This window comes from Nilaparvata lugens, chromosome 5 (assembly GCF_014356525.2).
Source record: "Nilaparvata lugens isolate BPH chromosome 5, ASM1435652v1, whole genome shotgun sequence".
Taxonomy (NCBI): domain Eukaryota; kingdom Metazoa; phylum Arthropoda; class Insecta; order Hemiptera; family Delphacidae; genus Nilaparvata; species Nilaparvata lugens.
Window position 1 is genome coordinate 22,963,696 of NC_052508.1, and position 22,398 is coordinate 22,986,093.

At 32.7% G+C, this 22,398-nt stretch overlaps 1 protein-coding gene across 1 annotated transcript; it reads left to right on the forward strand.

Moving 5' to 3' along the window:
* Window positions 1-395: 395 nt before the first annotated feature.
* On the forward strand, window positions 396-21,747 carry LOC111056059 (serine/threonine-protein phosphatase PP2A 65 kDa regulatory subunit). Its single transcript, XM_039427968.1, is given in 11 exon segments — window positions 396-710; window positions 1,438-1,629; window positions 3,265-3,484; window positions 7,614-7,774; window positions 8,560-8,987; window positions 11,626-11,936; window positions 13,298-13,452; window positions 13,763-13,905; window positions 14,985-15,085; window positions 18,924-19,057; window positions 21,036-21,747. Coding segments are annotated over 10 exon segments (1,866 nt in total). The 5' UTR covers window positions 396-629; the 3' UTR covers window positions 18,998-19,057; window positions 21,036-21,747.
* Window positions 21,748-22,398: the final 651 nt, after the last annotated feature.

A 22,398-nucleotide genomic window follows, 5' to 3' on the forward strand; every position in this document is an offset into this window, starting at 1 on the left:
TGTTCAGTTGCTCTCTACTATTACTTCATTTTCTTTAAATTATTCATGCCATGAGGTAGATTTGAATTTGGGCGGTGTTGAGCGGGAAAATTATTAATGCCATATTGATAACTTCATCTAAAGTCAACTGAAGCTAGAGCACGACGAGAATGTCTTGAGCTGTTGTTCGAAAAAGCAAGATAGAGTGTCTTCTCGTCGTGCACCTTGTGCATTGATAGCTCTTATTTTAATTTATCGTTGTTCGACTATTCATTAACAAATCAAAAAAGATATAGAATCGAATCAAAAAATTCCATGAAATTGGGTTTTATAAATTGATTTTTCCAAAAATATTTTTTTATATTTCACTGGTTGTAAATTTGAACGGTAGGTAGTGTGACTGAGTCACTCGATCGGTTGCTTCCTTGGTCATTTGCATTTCTCTGTGGCCGTGGATTGCGGTTTCAACTAATTCGCCAGTGTTTAGGCATTTTCCTCATTATCTTAAATTTAGTTATAAACTCATTTCTTATCCGTGTATTTTTCATAGACTGTGGCTAGTTTGTGAAACAAGTTTCTCTATAGAATCATTCTTTAATGATATTTTAGTGTGTTAGCTCATGAAAAACAATCAGTGCTAGGTTGTCAAAATGGCTGCGCGCGATCCTTCTGACGATTCTTTATATCCTATTGCTGTACTGATCGACGAATTGAAAAATGAGGATGTTCAGGTAAGTTTATCTTCTTTATTTTTGTGTTATCGATATGCATGTTTACAATAGAAAGAATCCTTTGGAGTTATTTAGTTGTCATCCAAAAATACTGTTCAGAGAGTCTTCCTTGACATGCCTGTCAATAATCATTATTATCCATGACATTTACTTATTTGAAAAGTTAATAATATGAAACAAAACTAATTGTTTTATTCTCTTGTATTTTTATTTCAGTTTGTTTTAAAACTTACGGTAACCTTTGGGTTTTATGGTTTATCATTATTTAGAAAATTGATATACACTTGATAGGCTTACCCAGTTTTTTTGACAATTTATCAACTATCATGAATTCATCTAAGACACTCGGAGTTCATAACGTTATTCATTTACTCAACATTTGTGTAGCCTATCCGTTTCTAATGTCTCTTAATGAATGATTATAATTAATATATTAAAGCTTTTTGCCTTGAATCGGTAAGCTAGGTAAGCCTAACCTAGCTTTTGGATGATTTACTTATCAGCCCATTGCGGATGAATCTTGTAGATCAATATTATGGTGACTCATATAGAATGTTCAATTGTATATTGATAATAGGCTACATAAAGCATTAATATAATGTCATACGTTAATTTAAAATTGTTCAATCCTCAATTGAAATATATGTTGACATTTAACGTAGTGTTTTTAAAAGTTGATAACAAAGCATTTCCAACCAAAATTGACAAGATTGGTTTTTTTTTTCAGCAACGTTTGAATTCAATAAAGAAATTGTCAACTATTGCGTTGGCATTGGGTGTTGAGCGTACCAGGACAGAGCTCATTCCATTTCTTACTGAAACAATCTACGATGAAGATGAAGTACTGTTGGCCCTTGCTGAACAACTTGGACAATTCACAACTTTGGTCGGTGGGCCCGAATTTGTTGACTGTCTTTTGGTGAGTGAAAACATTATTTTTTGCATTTAGTATTCAAGTAATTGTATGTTCAGTTCCAACCGATTGACGTAGTCTTGAATTTGCGTGATGATTGAAGAATTATTGGAATTTATTAAGCTTATTGTCCTCATTCGCCACATATAGTGAAACGTCATGTTATAAATTCTTTTGAAATGAAAGGACTGCACGGTTGCCAATTTTTTTTCAAACGTCTTCTATAGGCTAGTAGATAGACGTGAATCAAGTCATCCTGGTATATCTGATACAATATTTATTATTTACTCTTGTTAATAATGATCAATTCTATCTGAAATATTTTTTGTTTACCAAGAAAATATAGGCTATCATTTCTTTATTTGATAATAAATTATCATAATTGAGTTTAAATATTCTGGTAGTTATTATATATCTATAGTCATTATATTTATTCTTAGAATACAAACGATTTGGCAACAGTGTAAAGCTAGAAAAGTATTAAGCCTTCTGACTTGTCTAATGACAAACAAGATAGATAAAATTACAATTTATGTGTTGTGGGCGAAGTTTAGCAATAACTTAAGAAACCCACCTTCCACTTAACCCACGATGTTAAGGATAGCATAGTTTAGGATGTTACGAATGCCAAGAAATAGCAAACTAATGTTAATCAGCTGCTGACTTTTCAAAGTGAATGTCACTATAGTGGGTCCACGTTATAATGACATTAACATTGTTATTGCTATCCTTGTCCATCGTTCGACAAAGCAGATAGCGCTATCCTTTCTTCCTCCGCAATGTTTCCAGATCGTTTTCTAACAATGTAGAAATATAATTAACCAAAAAATCAATCCCAATTATGAAAATTCATTATTAAATCATTAAAAAATGAATTTTCGTGATGAATAAAATATAATTGACTATTTAAAACAGGAATGAACACTTCTTATCATATCAGATATACCGGTATCAACTATCAGCTATCCTCTATAGAAGGCAGTGGCAAGACAGAGAATCGGCTGTTCACCTATCTTTCTTAACTGTCATTATAACGTGGACCCCACTATATAGGAGCTTTTCCCCTCTTTAGGAGCTAAACTTACCATCTTGGCCTCAGGTTGGGAATCACTGGTATTATCCATGTAGGCTACTCATCTTCTCCACTGTCATAACGTGGACCTCACTATATAGCAATTTATCGCATCTTCAGGAGTTAAATTCACCAACTTGGCCCCAGGTTGGGAATGACTGAACTATGTGTACTAAAATTGAAAAGAATTGCAGTCTATTTGAGAATGTAAGTGATAGGGTATACTTTGTTTTGCCGCCGCTAGTCGTTGGCAACCGGTGAGGAGATTTTTAGGTTGGTAACCTGTCTTTCTTCACTGTCATTATAAAGTGATCCTCACTATATTGGAATTTATCACCTCTTTAGGAGCTAAATTCATTAACTTTGCCCCAGGTTGAGAATCACTGATATAGTCTTTGTGTATACTAACATTGAAGAGAATTGCAGTCTATTTGACAATGCGGGGTGATACGGTATGCTTTGGTTAGCCGCCCCAGAGTCGTTTAATAAGTCCAGTCTCTTTGAAAATGTAAGTGATACGTTGTACTTTGTTTAGCCATTGCAGTCTGAGAATGTGTTTGTTTGTTTAGCCGCCGCTAGAGTCGCTGGCAACGGTTGAGGAGACAGTGGTGCGTGACAAGGCAGTGGACTCACTGCGGCTGATCAGCTCTGAGCACAGCACCAATGACCTTGAACTGCGTTTCGTGCCACTAGTGCAGCGCCTCGCCACCGGTGACTGGTTCACTGCTCGCACCTCCGCCTGTGGCCTCTTCTCCGTCTGCTACCCACGTGTCAGCGCACAGTTCAAGGGTAAGCATCAATTAACATCTTCAAACATTTGGTACGTTCTGGGAAAACGGTAAATTGTTCCAGTCACTATCTGCGGGTAAAAAGTTTCGCGTCCCATGGAAACTATTTTGACAGTAAATGTTCCAAAATCCAGTTATCGGTAAATAAATACTGCCTCGCATTGATTGTGAGCGCAGTGCATTTTACAATTTACTACAGCGAAGAGCTCTCATGGGTTGATCGGATGAACCGTCGATAGCTTGTTGGTCTAGCATAGCATACATAAAAAATAATGTTTGATAACCATTCATTGAATTATTTCTTCTTTTTAGAATATTTGAGAGTGATGAAGTGGAAGAAGTGCAAACTTCTCTAGAAAGTAAGTTGTACAGCAGCCTTTATTCATTTATGCAGCTAGTAAACGACATACTTTAGCTCATTTGGTGAAAATTAACTTCAAAAGTGCGCGCGATAAGCTTGAACCATAGATTCTGAAGTGGCGTTCCATAGGATGGGATCAAGTAGTTTTGCACCAGTCAAATGATCGGTAGTCACGAGACATGGAACTGGAACAATTATTCACCACTTACCGTGCTCCCAGAACGTACCCATTGTCAATTGAAAAACTTGAAAAAATGAAATGATTATCTGGGTAAAAGAAACCAGCCGGGGCCGCCGAAAACAATCGATGAACAGGTAGAAGTTCTGGAGACCCTTCAGTGGTCGCCTATTGTTATGGAATTTCGACATTTTCGTGGCCTATTGTTAAGGATTTCACTCCGGTGGAATACATTGGTGGACCAGTCTGTTTACTTAAAGTCATTTTCAGCTGTAAACCAGTGGTGGTCTACAGTGATTGGATAAACACACACATTACTATCGTTTATAAATGCAAACTAAGAACGTATTATTTTTTTTTATAAAGATTACGCTGTAATACCTCCTTTTATATTCAGTGTACATGATGAGACTAAATAGATGAGCAAGAACACACGCCGTACGCTTTCCATAAGCTGATGCTATAATTATCATATTATACATATATTCGATTATTATATTCATACAAATAAATATAATACGCATATCATCAGCTGATGAATAGCGCACGTGGTGTGTAACCACGAATTGTAACTCAAGTCAGTCTGTATTCCTGTTGAGTTTCATCAAATGAACCATTGGGAATAATTCAATAACAAGTACTTGATCACTGGCCATAGTACTTCAATAATAGTATTTAATAATAAATCTTAGAAAATACAAGTAACAAATGTAAGGTGCAAAGTAATAGATGAGTCCCTACCAGCTAAAACTGCCTTCAAGAAAGGAGACGGGGCCACTCCGGCTACTAATGAGGGTAATGAAGCAGAATCAGAGGACAATAGAGTGTGATAGTCGAGAGTTGGAGGATGAACCTTTTTGGAACAATAGCCCAGTGTACAGGTAGCGCGGCCCCGTATCGTTTCTTTAACCCGATTATCTTTTCAAAATTACATGAATAATCAACATTGAAGTTGAAAATTATGGGCAGAAAAATTTTATGAGTGAGTTTTGAACATTACAAGAGTCTAGCGCAAGAGTCAATGTAGTTAAGTTTGAAATGGCTATACTGAATAAAAAGACTAGGTATTTCCAACCACAGATTTATTAAAATTGGAATTAAAATCAGTTCACCAGAGATTGATAATAGTGTAGCAACCGAAACCGGTATCTCGATTTTAAATAAATCTGTGGTTGGACAATATCTAGTATTTTTATTCAGTATGGGTAACTATCACAATAGCACTTCTTGATCAATATGACATTATTACTTCGATGGGTGTATTTCTATTAGCCCAGGTGTTCGATTACCCCAAGTCGGACTTTCCCGATAATACCAGGTCATCTAAACGATATCTGGTCTAATCGAGACAGGACCTGGTGCAATCGCGACTTGAGGTAAACGAGACGGAATGTTGCGATTAGCCCAGTATATAAATAGCCCAGTCAAATAGTCATCATAATGAGCCCCGACCAAACAAAAATTAAGGTAATTGATTTTATTGCTTTCATCGGACCATTTGGGTATTAGTAAGAGTAATCTATGGTTTCCCACCAACATTTCTTGAGGCATAACTTTTGGCAGCCTGAAAAACAAGAGATTTTGGTACTTTTTTCAGTTTTTTCACGATATCTCCAAAACCAATTGTTCAATCAATATTTTTGTTCTATTCTTTTTTGAAGAGCATTGAATTCTCTACAATTCTCATCCCATAAATGTTTTTCTATATCCAATAGGAAGCGAGTTATAGCTCGTTGGAAATTGTTAATTTTTTTTAACTTTGCGAAAAATCGCTAAATCCATGTTTTTTCCTTTTTACTTCTTATAAAGTCGTATGTGGTATTTTTTTTAATTGTAATTAGGGTATTACTTATAATTGGTGTTGGGGGGGGGTGGTGGTGTTGGGAAGGCACTCTGCTGTTTCATCCTCAACTGGGCTATTTTTATGAAATCTACTCTATTAAGTACTTGATAATTTTCGCACTATAACACTGTATAACGTGCACTTTTTATTCCCAATAATGGCCGTTTTTAGCAATTAGAATTCAGTCTGAATTCATCCAAAAAAAGTTAGCGCCAAATCATGAGTCTTATAAATTAAATCACTACCCTAATATATACCTTTTCTGTTTCAACTCCTATCATTAGTGATTGAATTGACATCTTAGTAATACCCTAATTACAATAATAAAATACCACATACGACTTTATAAGAAGTAAAAAGGAAAAACATTGATTTAGCGATTTTTCGCAAACTTGAAAAAAATTACTAATTTTCTACGAGCTATAACTCGCTTACTATTGGTGATAAAAAACGTTTAGGGTATGAAAATTGTAGAGAATTTAATGATCTTCAAAAAAGTATAAAAACAAATATTGATTGAACAGTTGGTTTTGGAGATATCGTGAAAAAACTGAAAAAAGTACGAAAATCTCGTGGTTTTCAGGCTGCCAAAAGTTATGCCTTCAGAAATTTTGGTGGGAAACCATAGATTACTCTTACTAGTACCCAAATGGACCAATTAAAACAATAAAATCAATTACCTTAATTTTTGTTTGGTCCGATGTACTATTTGATTGGGCTAAAAGTACAATTCGTAGCTACGCTACCATAAAAATAGAGACCGCCCGGCTGAAGCGTTATTGTTGAACCTTTATTGTCAATGCCTTTTCTAAATCTGAATATTCATTAACATTTTTGAAAATTGGCTCACTTAACAAATGATATTTTGTGATTCGAACAATCCAAAAAACATGTATTTAGTGCTTTTATTCAGTTTTTTTAAGGAACTTTATCAGGCGATGCATTAAACACATTCTGAGATGAGACACCAATACAAATCCTAATCGAGAAAGTTTTTTAGTTTTAGGGTAGGAAAGTTTTAAGAGCGAAGAAGTTGTAGATAAAGATCTAATCTTCATTTTGTATTTGAGACTTTTTTCTTCAAGATTGATAGTTTTCTTTGTACTGGCTTATACAATCGAGACATGCCCATGTTTCGATTAGACCAGGTATCGTTTAGACGACCTGGGTTAATCGAGACGGAATGCTTCGATTAGCCCAGTAGTTCGATTATACCAGGTCCTGTGTCTCGATTAGACCAGGTTTCGTTTATACCAACTGGTACAATCGAACTACTGGGTTAATCGAAGCATTCCGTCTCGATTAGCCCAGTAGTTCGATTGTACCAGGTTTTGGAGCTTCATTGTAGAATAGGACCTGGTATAATCGAACACCTGGTCCAATCGAGACACTCCCACTTCGATGATAGTTATGAATTTAATGCTAGAACCACTGAACAAGATTATAAAGCAATAAAAAAAAATCATTTTACCAATAATTTGACTTGTACTTCACTTTATGATGCTATATTATTGTCAAGTTATGACCCAAAAGCAAGAAATGCTTATGATTGTTCTTAGAGGGATGTGATGGAGGGAAATAATAACAACCTCACTTCCTCTTATTATATAGATTTGTTACTGGGCTCAGTACTTCACTTTGTACTTCGGAATTATCGAATCATTAGCAGTTTCCATAGGATTATTTTATTCATTTTGTGAGTATTAGGCTATAGTTAATCGCTGTGAAACGTTGTTGGCCGGTTTCAGCTGACCTGCGCAACCATTTCCGCAGTCTCTGCCAGGATGACACACCGATGGTGAGGAGAGCGGCCACTTGCAAACTGGGCGAATTCGCCAAAGTCGTCGAAGTCGAATACTTGAAGTCTGATTTGATACCGATGTTCGTTAATTTAGCACAAGATGAACAGGTAAACACCTTACTCTTGTTTAAAACATTGTTTTCATTATTGTTGATGTTGAACCGGATATTTCTGTTTACAAAAAACTTTGGTAGTTTTCAGTAAGCAATTGCTGATGATTCTCCTGTAAATGATTATGAATTGTATTTATTCATCCAAATTAAAACCCGAGAGATAATTTACTGAATTCTGAGTTTCATTCTTTGATGTCATTAATTTGAAAACACAGTTTATCTAGTTTTTTTTAGTAATAATTTTTTCATTGTTGAATCAATTAATGTAATTGAAAATAAAATTGAAATTTTCAATTTTTGAAAGATAGTCTTGAAATGATGTATTGAAATTGAGCCCTCAGGTTAGTCTATACATAATAGAAAATATAAAACTTCTAAAAAAGCATAAACAATGTCAACAATACTGTATTTGAAACAATTATAATATTATGTGAAAAACTTAGGCTACACTTTGAACCCAAATACCAGCCAAAAGCTTTATGAAATTATTTCTTATATTTTGTATAAAATAGCGAATGCAATAACAAAAATTACAATTCTTTTAAGCTTGAAACATTCTGGATGTTTCCAGGACACACATTTCAAATCTAATGGACCATTAAACCCATAGATTCAATGGTAGATTAGATTCAATAAGTGTTTTAGAAACCGGGTCTTAGAGTATATAAATTAAATAGTTCTATTAGATTCAATAAGTGTCTCAGAAACTGGGTCTTAAAATCTTGAACAAGCACCGAAAATAAGTTGGCTTTTGAAATGATTGAATATGTTGGATTGCAGGACTCAGTTCGACTGCTGGCGGTGGAGGCGTGCGTGAGCATAGCGACGTTGCTGGCCCAGGAGGACGTGGAGCAGCTGGTGATGCCCACACTGCGCAAGTGCACCATCGACTCGTCGTGGCGCGTGCGCTACATGGTGGCCGACAAGTTCACCGAACTGCAGAAGGCGGTCGGCACCGAAATCACCAAGTCGGACCTGGTGCCCGCCTTCCAGTCGCTGCTGAAGGACTCGGAGGCCGAGGTGAGGGCGGCCGCCGCCCACAAGGTGCGCGACTTTTGCCACAACCTCGACGCTTACCAGAAGGAGGAGATCATCATGAAGAACATCCTGCCCTTTGTCAAGGAGCTCGTCACCGACCCCAACCAGCACGTCAAGTCGGCGCTTGCCTCTGTCATCATGGGCCTCAGTCCCATCCTCGGCAAGCACAAGTCAGTCTCCTGTCTCTATATTTATCATCATTCAAGCCTAGGTTTCTCTGAACCACGCAGCGTCACTGCGTGATGCGGGATGCGCGATGACGTAATCACGCAAAAGTCTGCTGCAGTTATTGCTACGGATGTATTTTCTGTAACTTCACGCGCGCAATTCTCTGTGATTCCCGCCAATTCAGCAATGCGTGATCCCTCTGCGCGACGCACTCAAGTCTGGGATCCCAGACTTTTGCGTGGCACGCAGTAGTTATTTTCCAGTAGTCGCCATTCCACCACCTTAATTTCACCATCTTCTAGTGATAAGACGTGTTGTTAACAGTGGCGTATCCAGAAAAAAATCATGGGGGGATTGTACCATTGACGTAGGAAGAACCTAAACTTTTGGGGGTCACTGGGGGACGTGTGGGTATTGAATTTCCCCCACCAAAGGTGGGTCCGGGGGCTCTCTCCCCCGGAAAATGTTGATAATACACCTTCAAATTAGTGCGATTTTATGCGATCTCCACTGAAGAATAACATTTCATTTAAGGTTTTTTTTTGTTCAAGTTGGCTAATTATTATTTCGATTTCCCTTTGAAAATGTCATAGGCCTATGATTTTTTATTGAATAACAAATAGAATGGAATGGAATTTCACTAGCAATTCAATTGTTTAAAAAAATAATAATGTTTTAGTAACCTGAATAGGCCTAAATGTGTTGAAAGCCTAAAATATTCCCTAAACTTGGTTTCATTATCCAACGGATACCTGGAAATCAAAATTGTAAGGAACCCTTCTTCCTCACTGTCAATAAAAAGTTCAAAGGGTTTTCATTTACAAAATTCATTAGTAGATTTTCTTCATTATCCTCTTCGTCCAGCTTCAAAGCTACAGCAACTTGTCAGACATCTATGTTGTCTATGACTGAAAATATAATCGCGCGCTGCGAGGTTGGTGCCAGAGAAAACACCTACTTTTTTCAACACGCACGCGTGGTTTCCGCGCATCACTGATGACGGATCACGCAATAACGCTGCGTGGCTCAGAGAAACCTAAGCTTTATTTACTATGAATTAATTATAAAACAATTAAAATTAATTGAATTTATAAAAAATATTAATTTTTCAAATTAGTGATTGCTAATTTTATAGCTTCGGTTTTTCAATAATTGGTTGTTGGTTCTTCGGGTTTTCAAAAACTGAATGTATTGTCTATCAGAAGACGGATTTTCACAAAGCGAAAAAGTTAACAATTTTATTACATATAATAATAAGAATAAGAATGTTTATTTCGCCAAAATTACATAATAGTTACAAAACATGAATGATTTGGCACAGCCAGCAAAGTTAAACTTGTGCGCTAGCTGTGAGTTCATAAAGCAAACAGTACGAAGTAACCCATAGCAATACTGAAAAATGGAAAAAAATATATACCTATGTAATGAATATTATAGTAATGCTTCTTATAAATAATACAATGATAAGAATTGAATAATTTCGTGTTAAAACCAATTATACAGGTGATAACCAAAAACAAGTCATACAGCCTACATACATTTAAATCTTCTGAATGCAAACTAATGAAGAAGAATACAATAAAAAATGAAATTTTCAGTTGTGAGCTTTTGAAATTTTGTCATGTACTTGGATAGTTATTAAAACCTTTGTTGACATCTTAAAGACAAGCTTTGATTATCAATACTCTCATAAATAATAATAGTTTGAAGTTGTCTCCCATATGAATTTTCCAGAAGTGCTTAAGTCGTTTGGAAAAAAACAAAATGTTTAACATCTTAAAAAAATTATTTTGTGATTGAATCTCACTTTTAATTGACTTGAAAGAAGGATTTGAAACTGTAAATTACATGACTGTTTCTATTCCGAAGTAGCATTCAATTATATTAGGTATCAAAAATATAAAAAATTATTTCCTGAGAAATTTACTTCTTTGACTTCAGACCCTTTGGAATCCACCTCTTCAATTATGAATGAATAAACAGCCAAGTATAATCAATTTGCGATTATTCAATGATTGAATATGACCGAAGTCCGCTTACCAACCTACCGTATTATATAAAAAATAAAACGATCCAATTAAAATATATGAATTTTAAGATACCGTACTAAAATTTATATCAAATAGTTCAATTGTTGAAAATGAGAAATTCATCTTTTTATAATACTGTACATGATAATATATAGAAATCCTTTGAAACTAAACCTATTTATGGTACTTGTTTTTTGATAAAAAACGGCAATTTACATTAAAAATTGTTCCATCTCAAAGTTACCTTCATCACACAAATTAACTGACTGTGGGATGAAAAATGATACTATTTTTATTATTATTATTTGGACATGTATTTTTTTAGGCCTACTTTAAAAAAAATATGTTATGTGTTTTTATCATTGTTGGATAAATAAATACGGTAATCATAAATTCGACATCACGTCATCAACTTTCTAAATTCTGATATAAATTTTAGGTACTTTGTCAATTTTAATCAGTCATCAACTGTAGAAGACTTCCGAGCATATTATTGATTTATAAGAGGACATAAGAAAAACTTTACAATTCAAATTCCACTTTTATTATCTGTGACTCTTATTATATCTAGTTTAGTACACCTTTACTAATAGATTTGTTTTGTTTTCAGCACAATAGAACATCTTCTTCCCTTATTCCTGTTACAACTGAAAGACGAGTGCCCTGAGGTGCGCTTGAACATCATCTCAAACCTGGATTGCGTAAACGAAGTCATCGGAATCCAACAGGTTAGCACTGCTCTTTCTTTATCATACAATTTTTCAATTTATTTATTAAAAACACAAGACAAAACAAAATTACAAAGATTTACGAAACAAATAAAACACAATAAAATGTTACAAATATAAAAAACCATGGGCTTAGTGTTTGGGTGTGTTGGAGAAGAGAAAAAAAAGAGAGGAAGATACCTAGCCAACTATGGTTTCCCATGTAATAGGCAGGCAAAGAAGAGAAGAGAAGTAATGAGGAAAAAAGGAAGGGAGAAATGGGGGGAAGGAAGAAAACAGAGGAATAGGTACTCAGAATAAAGGTAAGCGAGTCCACTGAAAAATGAAAAAACTAATGAAAAAACAATGCTGGAGCAGAAATCTCGAGTCATATATCTAAATGGAAGAATACAATAAGAAGAAATTACTGTATGTCCAGTTTTTTATATCCAGTTTAATTTTTCCGCTGGTCTTATTGTCCATGAGAAAGTGATTTGGAATGAGGTTTATTATTTTAGTACCTATGTAAATTAATTGCCTCCTTATACATTCAATATTAGTGTTATAGGTTACATATTTGTTAGCAGTGGCCCTTAGATTATAATAATTAAGAGTAGAGTTTAGAGGAAAATCGGATCTATATTTTATTAAGTACTCAATTACGGTTTTTATGTATAATTGACGTATAGTCATGACCTCAAAATCACTAAAAACCATATCCGTTGGATAGAGCCTGGGTTTGCTTAATATAGTTTTAATTATCAGTTTTTGTGCTACAAATAATTCAGCAATATGACAGTTGAAACAGCCTCCCCAAACAACTATGCCATACTGCAGAATTGACTTGACTAGAGCATGATACATCATTTTCAGGTGGTTCTTATTAAGAATTCTGTTAACTTGGTAAAATTTAAAAGATAAATATCTAATTTTTCTACATATGTATTTAATATGAACATCCCATTTAAGGTTTTCATCAATTATAATTCCCAAATACTTAGTATTATTGACTTTTTTAATGGTGGGACAATCACAATTACCCAAGCTTAAATTGCACTGAGAATGGAGTCTCAAATCTTGATTCTCGTTAGGCTGCCCTACTCTATTTGCAGAGAAAGTTATGTAATTAGTTTTTTTCAATATTTAAACTTTATCAACTCAATATTTTATACTCTCTGTTATTATTCTATATTTCTATTACATAGATAGAAACCACCTTTATTTATATTCGATTTCGAACTACTGATTCGATTTCTCAGTCTTTCTATTCTATTATTATAATATTACTATAAAAAATTACCAAATGAAGTTCATAGAAGAAAATTAATCGTAATATGACAAGCCGTTAGTTAGAAAAAGTTGAAAAATCTATAGCCTAACCTTATAATACAATAACTTTTCTCAATCCATTATTATGATAAATTTCTCCAACATCTTCTCCAATGACCTGTAAAGCCTATTGTGTTGTTGAATATAATTTATTCTAATATCTGATATGTATTGTTTCGTTATTCAATGTAATTTCATTTGTATTTGCTGTGCTAGTCTAATTGAGCGATATTGATCTATTTCCAGTGTATGCTATTCGGGAAGCAGCGACATTGAACCTGAAAAAGCTTGTCGAGAAATTTGGAGCTGATTGGGCCTGCAACACAGTTATTCCGAAAATCCAGTTCATGGCCAGGGATCACAACTACTTGCACCGTATGACTTGTCTCTTCAGTATTAATGTGAGTAACTAATAAGTCCAACTCATATAAGTCGACATCCTTGAGTATTAATATCTAAACAATTTAAAACAATCATCTAATTTATAGTGGAATACAGTAATTGGCATGTAGAAAGTACTGTATTCAGTTACCTTTATTGAACGTGTTCTTGCATAAATCTCTTTTTACATCAAATAATGATCGTAACTTGATACACATATCTGTTTATCTAGCTACTGGTTATTATTTGCAATTTCTAATTTCTAAATTATTGTAATAGTACCATAGAATTAGTATTCGAACATAATATTATTTCCTTGTAATGGTTCAGGTGTTGGCTGGCGTGTGTGGACCAGAAATCACAGAGAAATTGATGCTGCCAACCGTTATTGAGATGGCGTTCGATTCTGTCGCAAATGTAAGATTCAATGTGGCGAAAACCTTACAAAAAATCAGCCCCGTTCTTGATCCCAAGTAAGTATAATATATTGTTTATCTTATAAATTTCCCCAGATTTAAAATTGTTAATTTGTTTATAATTAGCTCTATTGTGGGAAAATCTATGGTGTTGATTTACATAATAATTTAGGCCTATGTAACATGTAACATATATGAATAATTATAATTATACGAATCATATCAAATTATGAGAATGAAATATTTGATTATTTTAGTATAAAAATAAAATTAACAATGTAAAAACGTGGTCTTAATAAGTCAGTCTTTGCAACACCATCAAAGTCAAAGATTGTCGCCTGAAGTATTGACCGTTTGCCACCTATCCAATCATCACCTGATGACTTTGTCAACCTATTTGTTCACGGCAGTTGAAACATTTTGAATTTGTACACCGCTGATCGCCGTCCTTATTTCTATTCCACTTTTATGTTATATTTTATCCAATTTAATAAATTCTTCTTCTGTCTGCTGATTAATTGTAGCTCTAGATTTCATTGTTTTTTAAATGGTACCTTACTTACTCACTTACTCCTTGGTTCTACAACCCATTGAGGGTGTTAGCCTCCCACAGTATGCCTCTCCATTCGTCTCGATTTTGTGCTTTTCTTCTACATCTTCTGATGCCCATCTGACTCAGGTCAGTTTCGATGTCGTCATCCAGCGCATTCTGGGCCTTCCCCTCAATCTTCTACTTCTTCCTCCTGCATTGGATCTGAACACTTTCTTTGCAGTTCTTGAATCATATACGTTCCACATACCCCAACCAACTCAGACGCCTCACTTTTATTTCAGCTACAATATCGTGTGTTGTTGTATAGCTCTTGAAACTTTCTGTTAGCGCGTATTCTCCACTCTCCATCACTACAGATAGGTCCATACATTTTTCGGAATAGGCTTATCTTTCTTTCCTAAACATTAAGTAAGTTTTCGTCCCTCTGAGTCAGTACCCAGGTTTCTGCACAATACAGTTATCAATGGTCTTATAACTGTGTTGTAGACTTGTACATTAAAGTTTTTTTGAGATGAGTATATGGTATTTATTTGAATGGTACTTGTTATATCAAAATAACATTTCTTTACTTTTTTCATTTCAGTGTAATCCAGGCACAGGTGAAACCAGTTTTAGATCAACTCAATACAGACTCTGACGTTGATGTGAAATACTTTGCTTCAGAAGCAATTGCCGGCATTGCAGGTATTACTAACCACTCAGCAAATACGGCTAAATAGAAGCTATAATTAATTATCTTTCCAAATTACAGTAACTATACTTTTATTATCCAATGATTAAGTGTTGTGTGCATCATTTCCATATTTTACAATGCTTCTTATCCCTGCTTATCCAATATTAGTTTTACTCAATATTAAAATACTGTACTAATTTAAATCCCTCTTAGAACCCCAACAACTATGAAGTTGTTTCAAACTTCTTGTATAGTATGATTTTTCTCATGTCAAGTTCTGAATAAAATTATTGAATTATAATGAGCTTTACAATAATAACAAGTAAGTAGGTTGATTAAAATGTTTCCATTCTAATTTTATGCTGTTCTTGAAGTTTATGGTATTTGTTCTCTTGCAATAAAATTTGTAGTTTTACATACATCTTTATGCATTCTAAAGGATCGTTCATCTAATGATATGATCATTGACGGGCCAGTGGATACATGAAACATTCAATTTAGAACTCTTGTCCACTATATTAATTTGATCACTGAAGTAAATTAGTTTATTTGTCCGAAACTCCATTTTCTTCAACTTCTACACTAACAATCAATCTTCGGATACTCTTTTAGAGAAATATTATTACAAATAATCTCTTGGAATGTTTTCTACAATCATACACATCTTTTTTAGGCGGTAACGTTATATTATGATCAATTTATGATCTGTTTTTTGTAATCATGATCTGCTTGTTAGAAATGAAACAATACTCTTTTAATAAATTGGTATTTTAGAAATCCGATTATTTTTAAATAGTAAATATTTTATGAAACAGTAATATTGGTTAGGAATTTATTGGTTTCATTTCTTCCATAGTTGATTGTCTTTATTTCTCTACAATAATCGTACTTTTAATCGATTACGTTCGAGTTCTTCAATACTGATTGAAGTTCTTTTAAATTTATGAATGTAAAATTAAATTACATTCTTGAAATTGCTTGTTAAATATATCTGTGTCTTTTTCCGAGTTCCTGACAAGTGTACCTGTCATGAGAACATTTTAAAATTGTTCCAGATCAATTTTCAAACCTTTTTTATTCTATATTATAGGCTTAACTATCTCTTTTTTGGAAATGCCAACAAATTAATACATAAAATATGAGCATAATGTATATCTTGTCTAGTTGGCAAGAAGAAAATAAATCATTAGTTTTGTCAATAGTACCGGATTTTTTTAAATTAGTGAAAACGTTAAAGATTCAACCGTTTTACGGACGATTCAGTAAATCTGAAATACTATGAAACTAAACAATACAATTTTAATTGTATTGCAAATTTGTCTTACATGAACTAATATAATCTACTGATATTAAACACATTCGTAAGGAAAGATACAACGCGTACATCATACTTGAGTATATTGACAATTTGTTTCTGTTTATCCATTACACAATCAGAAAAATATTTTTTAAAATGATAATTTTATAACTTACAGGAAAAATATTCAAACATCGACTTAACCATTTCAAGTCAAAAAAGTGATACAATGACTAAACTATCATCAGATTTATGTTTGAAAATTTACGTCGGAAGGTATATGTTTGGAAACTGTAGATAGTTTGAAGTTTCAATAATGAATTATTATAGTTTGGCTTCAACTAGCAAACAAGCTAATTCCATCATTTCATAGCCATCTTCATTTTTCGACCAAACTTCATTTTCGATCAATAGTGAAAATTTATTGAATTTCTTCAACATATTCTAGAAAAGCTGTATAGATTTTAAAATTCTAATCTCTTTTTAGTAAATTGGTTTTTGATTTTTTAAAAAACTTTGAATAATCTTTGAACATACATTACAAATAGAGCTATTGTCAATATTATATTTCTTGAGTGATAATACTAGAGATTGATTTTGATATTCACCTTGTATCTGAAAATTCAATTAATTCCTCAACTATGAAGTATTAGAATACAAACTATTTCTTATTCATTAAAAATAACTATGTAGATACAATGAAATTTCTAATATAACACAGAAATTCAAATACTTTCAGAAACTCAGATACCAACACAACACACTCCTCAATTGATTAACTATCATCTTCGAAAATAATATCCCGTCTACTCTGTAAAAAAGTGTAACTGGCACAAATTAAAAAAATAGAGGTACCACTACCAGGCACCACTTCTAACCCAAATCCACTCGTTATTAATTTGTATATTACTATGGATTGAGTAAATAAATTCAGGCTAAATTCCAGTTCTTAGCAATTTTTTATCGGTCGGTGAAATTATCCTGAGAAGGAAAGAAAAATATTCAGCATTACTCATTATTCAGCTTATTCACATTCCATTATCATAATTTTTTTGGCGATTTCAGTGTTATGCTTAAGGTGCGTACAGATATACGCGCCGCGAACATGAGCAATTCACTTTTAATCAGCTGATTATATATGTATTTTTACAGAAACGGTAAGATACAGATATAAAAAGCTTGGCATCAGCTGATTAAAAGTGAATTGCTCATGTTCGCGGCGCGTATATCTGTACGCACCTTTAGATGAACTAACAGTTTTTGTTTCAATTATTGTAAAGTATCACGTCCAATAGCTTTTTTTCAATTAGTTCTGTACTTATAAGATTAATATTTCGGTGATCCTGTGTTGAAGTGTGCATCCTACTAATATTATTCAATTGATTTGTATTTCTTGTTGTGACAACTACAATCTTGCGAAGATTATGTACTTTGTAATTGTTCGTTTTGTTGATTATTTTATTATCAATGTACTTGAATTACCCAGTTTTCATACTGGGCTTCACTTTTACTTTATTTCATGTTGTCCAAGTATTGAACTTTTTGAAAGGCTTTGCCCAAAACTGGGTACTCAAATAATTTAAAACTATGTTTATTGGCTAGGGTTGTTGATTTCTCATAAACGTTTATTCGCTAATCAATCTGGTTGAATTTAAACTTGCTTTTTCCTGATCAGTATTTCTTAGAGTTTCCGTTTATTTGAAATGGCTCTTTTTGTGTGATGCAAAAATTTTCTTATTCTTTCTTCTCTCAAAAACGTTTATAGGCCCCTAATATTTTACTCCTGCTATGTGCATCTCGAATGTGTGTTCTCATGCATCTTTAATGGATTGCAGTTTTGATAATAATGTTATCGCAGTTCGCCGTACTAAGCTACTACATCCTCTCATCAAGCAATCACTTTTTTCAACAAGCATTCAATACCAATAAAAAAATAAATAAGATGATATTCATGTTAGTGTAATTATTTAGAAGTTGAGAATTTTTCTTCTTATACTTTTTCGAATAATTTTTACAATGTTGAATGCATAGAACTTAGGCAATTTTATTGAAATTGCATGATTTTTAAAGTCAGTGATTTTAACATAACTGATAATTCAACATCCCTACTATTGGGTAATACTGTAACTTATTCTATTGAAAACATAAACTTATTTTTGATCTATTGATAATCAAAAGAATTAATTGATATGCGTCTATTATTAATTAATTTATTTTCAAATAGCACTTGAAAAAAGTGAATGTTTGATACCTTAACATTGTCCTTAGTTGTTTTTCTATTTTCTATTTTTCAAATTTGATGAGAAAGTGTCAAGTAAAGTAGGATTCCATAATTCACTAATCATTCCAAATTCGTCTCACACCCTGCATCTACTGTTTGTTAGTTTTACCATTTTAATTTCTGCCATGTTGTTTAATTCATTTTTGTCGTGATTTTTTCTATGTATAGTTTTGTTGATTGTGGTGTTTGTATTAATATTTCACCCATCCTATGAACCTGAACACATTTCTTCCTGCCTTTATTTTGATGTATTATTCTTTTGTTATAAAAGATAAGAAAATCACTATCAAAACGGAAAAAGAAGAAGAAATAGCAAATTGTACAAACGAGACAAATGAGGGTTGACATGGGTTGCCTGGCACCTGGATCCGATCTTCGTAAAGCAACATGGCTAACTAGCAATCGGTCTGTCTCATTCATTTATTTTATTATTATTTTACTTTCAAACGTTATTATAAATAGTTGAAAATATTTCAGCCTTTATTTGCCAGTACAATTCACAGGCTTCAGTTGGTTAAAATATGAACATTTGCGAACACAAGTGCCAGAAATCACATCATATTTAAATTACTGTATATCGTTTTCAAGTGAATCGTATTATTAAATTTGTATCGTAAGTGATAACAGTAATTAATTATTTTGCACTGTATTGATGAAAAACTAATTTTTAAAGCATCTATTTCCTGTTGAAAGATATCCTATAATAATGTATCAATAATATTATATCTCTCAAATCTTATCAATCAAAGCTCTGTTTGCGGAAAATATAAATTCATTAAAAATTAGATTATAGGTATTTTTCTATAGTTAATATCAAACGTGTATTTACCACTTCGAAGCAATATTTCTAAAATGAAGCAAGACTGCGGTTTCCTTCATTAGGAACTCAGTGGTGTCTCATTTTTACAAATAAAATTGTTTGATAGAATAAAAAAAATAATCTAAAAAATCCAATAATATGCTTGACGGAATTTATAAGAGATCTGCTTTACTTTTTATTTTTGTACAACTTGTTGCAAACCCATCCAAGATGGAATAGTTACCCAAATTATAACAACCTTATAGCCTATATTTTGATGGAAAGCAATAATCTTGTAACATAGCCTACTGAGTTAGTTACCACTATGTAGTTCCTAGATTAATAAAACACATAGTTAATTCACTAATTTTGTAAACTGGAAAAACTAGTCACTGATCTAAAGACATCAAATATGTTTTAAACATCTATTAATACAATAAAGCTGAATCAGATTTTGACTTGAAGTGATGTTATGCGTCATGAAATTTTTGAGTTGAAAAGTAATAGACATTTTTATTTATAAATCCATGCTATTTCATTTTATATCGTCATTGTTAATTGCTGAGGTCGTCAGAATAGTGAATTTCACACATAATCAATTCCATATACTCTTTACAAAATCTTCAATGAGTTATGAATTTTATTGCAGTTGTGCTAATAATTAATTCCAATTTGAGCTACCTTTGTTCTTGTAAGCATGTTGTGTTTTCAATAGTATTGTAGTTATTTTTTGCTAATCAACCAATGTTTAAAGTTTATATATTGTGTTGTTTGTTTTATTTGCGCTTGAAGTAAACTGTAATATTGAATTAACTAACTCCCTCTGAACTTCAGTTACTGTGTAGATAATACTATTTAGATTAAGGCGTATCACAAAAACGTTCCTCACTGCAATGCATTGCATTACAGAATATTGTTCTACACGTTCTCAACGATTAAATTAATGTACCTGTGTTCATTATTTTCAATTAAAAATGCTCCTTCGATGATTAGTCTAATATTAGTATTCTAAAGTGATAGATCTCTCTAAAGTTGTAAAATAATTGGAAGTTTCATACTATAATAATCAATATAATATAGTGTTGATAAATTTTATATTATTTATTGAACTTAGCCTTCGTCACAAATTGCGATATACATTGAAAATATTTGATGTTTTGATTTTTCTACTATGTGACAAAACATCCTATACTTCTGAAATATGAGGTACTCATTTATAATGCTCTTATATCATGCACATATACCTCTGCACATTTTTTATCTTATAATCTTGTGCAACACGAAATATTTCTGATTGGTTTCAAGCGTATATTTTTAATTGTATGATATTAAAAAGATTTCTATGATCGTCTTATAATCCCCTATATATTTTTCCCCTATTGCTTGCAGTGCGTCACATTTTAATGAATGAACGATTTTATATAATTTTCCCTATCGTTGAGCTAATATCTTTCACCATTATGTATCATTGGTTTTCACTGAAGAAATGCATTCAATTCATGTGCCTGTTGAGTTTTCATCTCAGTGCTCTCACTTCTGCTCCTTTCCATATTTTTAACTTGTTTTTGTTTTCTTCTGTTTCAGCCTAATTTTCCATGGTCACACTTCTACATTTTTGTCAAATTCATACTTTACATACTGGAAATCGAGTCTTATCATTTTCATCTATCAAAGTATATCTCCTGTAATATTTTATGAGTATCTTTAATCAGAACTCAGTTTGTATCTGACATTATGGTTTGAATGAAATTATTACCATATTAGAACGATTGAGGTCCTCATTAGATTTTATAACAATAATTATAGAATGCTATAACCCAACAAATCCTAAAATGCTATTAAATATTGTTTTAAGTCGAGTAGATTGTGTATTTAATGTCATAATATGTAATATTGTTACGCAATGTTGATGAATATTATAAGTTAGTTTTGTGTAAAGAGGTCAGCATATCAAATATTATTTGAGCAGGCTTTTTGATACCTGTTGTCATTTCAAATATGTCTTCTTCGTTCTTGAATTTATATGATCAGATCATTTATTAGAAAATGTCTAGTTTCTAACTGGAACTAGATTTGTCATCTTATTCTCAAAGTGATTATCTGCAATCTGAGTATTCGGTTCTTCTAAATTTATTTGTATATTTTATTGAATTAATATTGTTATTTTAATAAAATGTGTTGAATTCAGTACAATGACCAATTCAAAAGAAGCTGAAGAATTACATTTTCATTTTTAACTTATGTAAATAGGATAGAATGGATATGAATTGAATAAAGAATGCTTCTTTCTTGGTAACTGAGAATTGACAATTATTTTAACCCTATTGTTTTGCATTCTATTTTCAAAGCTGTTCATATCTACTAAACAACTAGATGGACAAAATTATCTGATTCAATGATTCTGATTTGGATAAAAACTGCTTCAATTACATCCTTTACTGGAGATTCAATAGAAGGGGTTTTGAACGAAATATTTTCTGGAAGTTTGGAAATTTTGTTTCCAAATTCCCTGATCTTCCTGGAAATGTACACATTTATCAATTTAGCTGAAATCATAATTTTATATCTAAAATGCTACATTTTCTTGAATAAATGCTTGAGTCTACTCACTATCTGATTGAGATTACCGTATCGATTTGCAATGGTTTGGTTTGTTACTTTTCTTAATATTTATACTTGCTTATTTAGAGGAGCACAAATTTTCAAATTTACACTACTTGCACTCTAGTTTCTGTGGTGAGGAAATATTATTACATATTACACAGCCATCTACTCAAATGGCTTAGATGTAGTAATATAATTGATTCTTATGAATCAATTGAAATATAAGGATTGAGCAACTTTCCTGGAAGTATTTGTGAGTTCTCTTTAATATCGTACCACTAATCTATTCTATTCGAATGGATTCATCTTCATCATCAGAGTGGAATCTCTGAATTATATTCAT